General features: G+C 39.9%; 1 protein-coding gene across 1 annotated transcript; it reads right to left on the bottom strand.

Annotated features, from left to right (window-relative positions):
• Positions 1 to 3,888: 3,888 nt before the first annotated feature.
• Positions 3,889 to 8,304, bottom strand: LOC138053790 (trypsin-like). The gene is made up of 5 exons (XM_068900343.1): positions 8,219 to 8,304; positions 7,547 to 7,687; positions 5,971 to 6,334; positions 5,022 to 5,245; positions 3,889 to 4,253 (listed from the first exon to the last, which is right to left on the bottom strand). The coding sequence occupies exons 1-5, from the start codon at positions 8,277 to 8,279 to the stop codon at positions 3,934 to 3,936; spliced, it is 1,110 nt and encodes a 369-aa protein (XP_068756444.1). The 5' UTR covers positions 8,280 to 8,304; the 3' UTR covers positions 3,889 to 3,933.
• Between the last annotated feature and the right edge of the window lie 403 nt (positions 8,305 to 8,707).

The raw sequence follows: 8,707 nt of genomic DNA, 5'->3' as shown, positions 1-8,707 counted from the left end.
TATCCCTTCGATGCTTGACTTGAATAACTGCGTAGCCACCAGCTTGGTCGACCACAGCTATCATCATATGTCAAACTGATTGAAACCAGCGGAAAATGCAGAAAGATAACATTTTCCAAACCGTTTTCCACCTGAACATGAAAAGCGTTGACTGTGTAAGAACTATAGTTGACGTAGTATGGCCGTTCAGCCGCGTCGAGACACAGAAAGCGCGAAAAAAATTAAGCCTCGCTTATGTTTAGGTGAGTTAATCTGGGCTGAGCCTGCAATCCAATCGAAAACAGTACCTGGACAGCAGTCAACTTTAAAAAAAACTGCTGATTTTGGAGAGCTCTAAGCTTGAGCTTGCTTTGACAGGTGTCAATTGACATGGATGTCCAATATCAAAGATGTATGCTGTAAACTAGCATGATACTGGTCACAATGGCATACATGGACGGGTGGACGTACGTACGTACGGTCGATGACATCATGGCTATAAAACCAAAATTTCTCCCATCGATGGGTTACCATATTTTCTTAACTATGGTGCTCCGCGCGCTCCCCTATAAGTGAAACTGTTTGGCTATTTCAGTCGTATTCGTGATAGTTTACTCTCCAATTTTAATTTCTGCGACTCTCTTTAATTTTTCAGGCTTTCGGAAGTATAAATCGTTTATTAAGTTCCAGGTTACTTTGGGATTTTGCTTGTTACGATCTAGATTATCATTAAAATATTTTCGCTAAGCTTTTCTAATGTCATTGTTAGTATGGTTTCGGGCGCGTTTGTACCGTTCCTAGGATAAGGCATCATTAGTCGAAGCCGTTTTACTTTTTAATAGATCTCTCTTACTGATTTTATGCCTCAAATTGTCTGTTATCCACGGGGACTTTTTACTAACCCGCTCGAATTTGCCTAAGCGGTGCATGTGTCTTGATACACTCCATCAGACAATCTTTCCATCCTTTCCACATGTCACTGGGATTGCTATAGTGGCTACCGGGCATAATCTGTCAGGTAATGGCTAATGAAAAAATCAGCAAAAATCTACGGCCAGTTTTTTGGCAATTTCATGAAATTAAATTGTACGGAAGGAGCCATTACGCCGGGGTCGAACAGCCTGCATTCAAGTTAAATCTATTTTGAAGTGTTAAGTACTCACAAAGGCATTCAAATTCACTTTTCAGGTACGTACTTGATTTTACTATAGAATGACACCGCGCTCTGCGTTATACGTTGAATTACATTTATAAAATCGGACTAAATTTGTCCAACATTGAGGGTGCGCAGCAATTGTCAAAGTAGCTCAAATAGTCGTATTCGTCAGCGTCGTACCATGGAAACAAGTACGGTGACCCCACTTTTTTTTTTCATTTTTATCATCTCCTTGACATGTTACAACAGTGTGCGAAATTATCCGAAATCTATGACAAGTTCTATTTCTAGGGAATCACATTAAAATTAATTTCTGTGCTGTGTCCTCATTTAGTTAGTGCCCAAGCACTGAATACAGTTGACACTTAAAGTTAATTCTTCTTGTTCTTCTTCTTCTTCTTGTTCTTCTTCTTCTTCTTCTTCTTCTTCTTGTACTTCTTCTTCTTCTTCTTCTTCTTCTTCTTCTTCTTCTTCTCCTTCTTCTGCTTCTTGTACTTCCTCTTCTTCTTCTTCTTCGTTTACTTCTTCTTCTTCTTCTTCTTTTGCTTCTTATTCTTCTTCTGCTTCTTGTACTTCTTCTTCTTCTTCTTCTTCTTCTTCTTCTTCTTCTTCTTCTTCGTTTACTTCTTCTTCTTCTTCTTCTTTTGCTTCTTCTTCTTCTTCTTATTATTATTATTTCGTCCCAATCTTCCCGATGAAAAAAGGAGCTAGGAATTAATGGAATGTATTAGACTTGCAATGATAATAATCATCATGATATTTACCCAGGAAGCTCCACTCACCCGAGAGTGGTTTTCAGGGAGGTCCAGACTCTTGCAACCGATCGAATTGGAATTTAGAATGTTGGTTTTGGAGGAGGGGGAAAACCGGAGAACCCGGAGAAAAACCTCTCGGAGCAGAGAAAGAACCAGCAACAAATTTATCCCACATATGGTCCGAACTTGGATACACCAACCCTGCTCCTTGATAACGTTTATCGACGCCTTGAGACATCACGGCAAGCTGGCCCCTCTTATTTAGGGAGAATGGAATAGGGAGACGCATCGGGGACTAAGATTTTAGGTTGGAACACCAACTTTAAGTATAGTGCTTTTTCATAAAAAAATGGCGCTTAATGAAACTCATTAATCGATTATAAAGGGACTGATGCCAGTCTCTTTCCAGGATTTTTGGAAACAATAATAAACTACATTACTAAATACACTAGCAAGAAATCAAACTTTCGCCCTCTTGTCACGGAATGTATCCATTTATCGCCATTTAATTTCTCCCATTTGCTTGAGTGTTCCCTAATTTCCCAACTATTGCCAATCTTGTACTAAAAGTGCTCGTTTCGTCAAAAAAGGATGGATTGCGCAGTAAGGAAAGAAGACTTGAGAAACGACACTGGACTATTGCCATTATTGGCTTGGTGATATGCCTTTGCGCATGCGTAAGGTGCTGAAAAGACCGCTTGGGTCGCCCCGTTCTGGATTTGCGTAAAGATCCTAATATAGAGACAATCTATTTGTTGAATAGCTAATCGCAGTCCACTCTGCGTCTTAAAATAAAATAGACTTCCCTAGAGAATGCCTCGCAACGACAACAGTTGAATTCCAATTGGACGAGTTAATCCTCATCTGCGTAACAATTGAAAAAGAGACGAAAAAGAGGAGGGGGGGGGGGGGGGGAACTGACGCTTTCCTTGCATTATCCTTTTCTCTTCCTCCTTGTGTAGTCAGTCACTCGGCTCAGATCGTCCGCCTGCACGTCCAAAATAGCTCCTGTAAACATTACTGGATGTTACTTTCTTCTTTTTGATGTACATTTTCTCTCTTTTGTGTGTTTGTCTGCAATAAGCTAAATAACTGCTAAAACAAGCTTAATTGCGAGAAAAGCCTATCGTGGTTCATATTACTGAATTGGCTCGCGTTGTAATCCGGAGACTGATTTCGGTGAGCCTAGACTTCATAAGAGAAATAAACTGGCGATAAATGGACGTGACAAATTTCGTAACAATACGGCCAAAGTTTGATTTCTCGATGATGTATAATTTCTTTCAACCTGGGTTTAAATTGTTCCAAACAAGATTATAGAAGCTGAAATCAGTTTACAGTATTTATCTATTTTTAGCACAACCTCATCCCCAGGACGCTTTTCTCTGGCTTTGGAGGTGGAACCCCACCTCCAAAGCCAGGGAAAAGCGCCCTCAGGACGAGGTTGTTTTTAGCAAGGCAACTGCTAGATTTTTGCGGGAAAGAAACATCGCGGTATTTTTTTTCCTGCACGATACGTAATTTTGTTTTAGGCATTAGAATTCCCTCGTGCCGTTAATTCGTTGCTGGCCATAATTTGACGAGACACGTATTCTAATTAAGCAATAGAGGACCTTTTCCGTGTTTCCATAGCCTCATCTAAACACGAGGGGGAGTTGGGAGAATCCGAGACAGTTAGGCAAGCCAGAGACGCAGTATCAAATGAAGGAAAATGCTGGTTTTTCACTTCTTGATTGAAACAGATTTTCTAGATAAAGACTCATACTTCCCATCAGCCAATCAAAACGCGCGTCTGAAAGTCCACAATCAATCAGTCCGTTCATCGGAGTACCCAATCAATGTGGACCTTAATGATGGAGATTGAATGAGGGCAAAATATATATGACACATTCCTTTTGTTTCCTTTGTTTTTTTATTTTCTCTTTTGACGGAGTAACCAATCAAGGTGGAACTAATGATAGTCGGGAGGTTGAATGAGGGAAAAAAATATATGACACATTTCTTGTGTTTCCCTTGTTTTTTTTATTTTTTTATTTTCTCTTTTCAATATCGATTCATTGTACTATCAATCCACTTTTTTAAGTAACGAATCCTGGCGTAGACGCCGTATTTACCACGCGCAGCGCATCCCTCTCCCCACGAGACTACACCCTCAAGGTAGAATCTTCCCCCAGATTCACAGACCATGGGACCTCCTGAGTCACCCTGGCAGGAATCCTTGCCACCTTCTCTCAGTCCTGCGCAAATCATGGAGTCGTGGATAGAGTAATAGGCGCGTTTGCAAGTGGATTGGGACACGACTGGAACCATGACTTGCATGAGGACATTTGGAGACGCACCGTTTGACGATAGTCTACCAAATCCTGTAAAAGAAAGTAAAAATACATGGGAAGATGAAAATGACTGCAGAATGAGAAACTTATGAGAGTGATCACTTACGTACATCATCTTCGCATTTCATTTCTTTTTTTTTTTTCAATTCTGCTTTATTGCAAATTGAAAATAAATTATCTTTGCGAAATTTTCTTTTTATTTATCTCTTGAATAACTCTAAAGTGGACCTGTTTACCGTCACATAAAAATCAGTTTTAATTGAAAAAGCCGCTTACTACATATCGCCTAAGGCCGAAACTAGTGCACTAGGATGTTTGGTCATCTTGTTGGTGCTAAATAAGTGTATTTAATCGCATGGACCTTAGGGTAACTAAAACATTGCGATTAAATGATTCTAGCATATATAAAGAGTAAAATTATCGAGGGAAGCCCGCCCGTTCATTTCCGTGACAACTTAACACGGTTAAAGTTCAATTCAATAAATCGTTGCTGTCAACAGAAACAGGCCTAAAATTTATTTTATCTGTAGATAAAAAGCAGTTTAATCAGGGTCAGAATCTGGAAGAAGATTCTATTGTAACTTCGCTTGCTCTAGCTAAGAAACTGTGATAACCAATCAGGATCATGTAATCATGCCCTCTTGATTTCCAAAAGTGCCCTCGTGATTAAGGAAAAAATGCCCCCCGCCTTAGCCAATCAGCATCCAGTAATTCTGCCCCGTACGTGATAAACGGCGTAATCAACGATCTTTTTCAACGTATTTAGAACACTGCACAAGGCGGTTTTGCTTGCTCTACCTGTTACCCAGCACATCTTTCCATCTGCTACGCTTCCAGTTGATCCAGGTAGACAAGCCAAGTTAACAGCTCTGTTCAGTTGAGCGGGACTGGACAATTTCAATAGGGAGATGTCGTGCGCCATTCCGTACGGTCTTTTGTAGCTGTGATGATTGACAATTCGCTCTACATAGAAATCTTGTTCGGTTCCTGCCCCGTTGCCTTTCCGATAATGAGCCCCTAGTCTGGAGTAAAAATGAGAGGAGATGGCAAGTGTTAACTCTTAATTGTAAACGAATTATCCAACTCTGTAAATTATTGAAAAGAAAACGCAGGGGACGAGTAAAACTATTTCCGGCGATATTGTAAATTTAATTACTCGTACTGTTGGTTATTTTTACGGTTACAAAACCAATCGGATCTTTTTCACTGCTCGCGTCACGTAAATACAGTCACATTCTCCAGAAAACTGAAGTTTCTCTTTCCATAAATTCTATGATCGCAGAACAAGTTCGACAGTAAATCCCTTATAAGAGCGAGTAAAGCTAAGCAAAACTCGTAAAAATTATCCACGGTACTGATCTTTGAAAAAACATGAAAGAATACATTTATTTTAATTTTGAATGATGACAATTGTCCCCTGGGCCAGTTCAATGGTGGGGTACCCGAACTAGAAATCGGAAGCCCATTGTTGCGAATCCAGTTTGAAACACTAAGATGATTTTCCTAGAATCCCCGAATCACAATTAAAGTTAAATAGAAGAAACTGCCTAAGAAAAAAAAAAAAAAATGAAGAACGATGAATTACCGATCTATTCCCTTTTCATCAAATGAGAATCACATACATTAGTGTATTGAGTCTGTGGAGGTCAAACCGGAAATCATCCTTAAGCAATTTGCAAGTTAAAATGTTGAAGTTGAAAGCGATTTGTTTTTGTGTGACAGGTATAAAAGTTTCCTGGTCATTTACCTGACCCTAATAGATCCAGCTGATTCCTTAATGGTACAGTGTGCTGCAGTAACAACCCATCGTGGATGGACCAACGTACCTCCACAAAACGGAAAACCATGAGAAGATCTGATCTGCGCTTGCCAAGGCCATGCCCCATTGGGTGCCTCGGTACCGCCGACAATTCGTGCTCTGGGTTTGTGTCCACACTTCCCGGAGCCGCTGCCACTACTTCCACCCCCGTTTCCACCTCCGTTTCCGGCTCCACCTCCTCCACAAAGGTTACAACTCTTCATGCAATTTTCCCTCATGAAAGCTTCATATTGACCCTTACAAAATCCTTTGCCCACCCAATCCGAGCACTCGTTCTTCTTGTCTGCGCAAACTGTAAGAGCGGAGACATAAAAGAGAGCAATACATCATAATGAAAAGAAACCTGTTAATAGTTAGAATAGTCATGTTATAAAAATACATTTAAAACGTAGAGAGAGCCGGAGCCTCGTTGCGAACAATTTTCAATCTAAACAGCTAAAGTATTTTAATTGAAAGTACAATGATAATAATAATAATAATAATAATAATAATAATAATAATAATAATAATAATAATAATAATAATAATAATAAACTTGGTAAGAGTTACTAAGAAACTTGGACAATGGATTGAAGGTGTTACTAAGAAAAGTAATTCGACAATGGATTACAAAAATTGGGGATTAGGGTAAACACTGGACTGTTGCAGGAAACTACGCTAATGGGAATGGCCAGAATTTTAAAGGAAGGTGATTGATTACATCTTTCAGGAACCGGCTCCAGGCGAGTGGCCCCAGGGTATCCTTGGTTATTTGTTATGACTCGCTCCCTTGGGATCGGGATGAGAACGAGCCAGAGCTTAGAGCTAAATGGAAAATAATCACTTTATTTTAGTCTCAAAGTCATTTCACCGAGCACGAGTGCTCGACTAATCGTGGAGACTACAAATCAATTGCATGATGGTTTTCATCTGACGTCACGGGGGCCATGTTGGTGAACAAAAAATGCTTTAAAATGTCTTTTGGGAATTTGACTCTATTATTATGCAAAACTTGTGGGGCCATTTTCTATTGTCTTTTACACCGACATGGCCGTCTCATCACGTGGATGCAAACCAAGAATTGAAATCAGAACACATCCGTGATGAATGAAATCAAATGGTGGTATTTTAAGAGAGAGAAAAACCGGAGTACACGGGAAAAACCTCTCGAAGCAGAGTAGTGAAGCAAACTCGACCCGCGTATGGCGTCGAAACCGGGAATCGATCCAGGGCCGCATTGATGAAAGGCAAGTGCTCTCACTACTGCGCTAGACCTGCTCCCCATGGCGTTCATATTCCCTTACAGGTTGAGCACGCGTCCGAGGGCAAGTCTTTAACTGACCATTTCTCTTTGCAATTGTCTCGATTTTACACTGATTTAAGAAAGCTTCCTTACTGTTTTTTCTTCTGTTTTTGTTTGTTTTCACATAAGAGTCCCTAAATGTCCACACCTTTTTGAGGAGCAAAAGTGATTTTAATGATGCAGTACCTACGCATTTGCAAAATAGATGTAATTTGGACCAACCTATTCCGCCTCCTCCACCTCCATTGCAGTAGTTGGGACAGCTTTTTTGACAATTTTCACTCATCCATGGTCTCACTTTTTCTTTTGTGCATTGCCCATCACTCGCGAAGAACGGGCAACTTTCGTGTAGGTCCACACATCCTGCAGAGAAAGTCGGAATGCAAAACGTTTTCATACAGAAGAATGATAATGTCAGGGAATGTCGTCGAACTGAAAGCTTCATCGTTGTTCTTAGGGGCAAATTTTGGATTTTGGCGGAAAGAAGGTGAACAAGTAGTTACCCCTCTCATTCTGTAAATTTCAGTAACAGGTAACCATTAAATTAAAGGTTTTTCAAACACTATAAACCTAATGTCTCAGAATTTCAACCAAAAGATCTTACAGTTTTGTTCACCAAGAGCACATCGATGGAGTAAACGTACGTGTTTTGTACACAGCTAAGGACAGAGAAAATGACTAGGATAGGTGGATACAGGAAAAAGACAAATCGCCAAAAAAAGAGAATTAATGCCAAAGCTCTTCCTCTAAAACTTTGGACATTGGAATTCAGGTTTTGAGGTCTTTTAACTTAATTAAAGCTGAACTTAGCAAAGCATCTTCAACAGTGCCCCTCGTTATAAAGAAAATCTTACAGTTCAGTAGACTTAACTCAAGGAGAAATCACTAAATTACCATTTACGAAAGTTACTAATGACGAAACAGCCAAAGCAAAAAATCCCAATAAGATCTGCATGATGCCTATAGCACAGCCGCAAAGAGTGAACAGATTCTGAATGGAGCATTTGTAACAATTTATTTTCTGCTAGACGTCCTCAGGCCCGGGCCTGAACAAACTCAACTGGTATGGGACAGATTGAACCTGCTTAAACATTGGAGTCAAATAACGATTTCATATGGGAAACACTTAAAAGGTGAAAAAACAAAGAAAACGTAAGACCTATTATAAAGGAAGTTTTCTATTTCATGGATCATGTTTATTTTTTGCAATTTCATTCGGAATATAGAAGGGCTGTGTAAATCAGCTTGGCTCGTGCATGACATGCCAATATTTTTTAATCATTCCACGGGCTTATTTAAAGTTGGATATTAGATGGGTAATGGCCAACGAGATGGCTTTGCGTAGCGCCAAAATGCATGGTCATAACCAACGTCACATCCATC

Source organism: Montipora capricornis, chromosome 1 (genome assembly GCF_036669925.1).
Source record: "Montipora capricornis isolate CH-2021 chromosome 1, ASM3666992v2, whole genome shotgun sequence".
NCBI lineage: Eukaryota > Metazoa > Cnidaria > Anthozoa > Scleractinia > Acroporidae > Montipora > Montipora capricornis.
The sequence above is the reverse complement of the archived record's forward strand: the minus strand, read 5'-3'. Positions and strand labels throughout refer to the sequence as shown.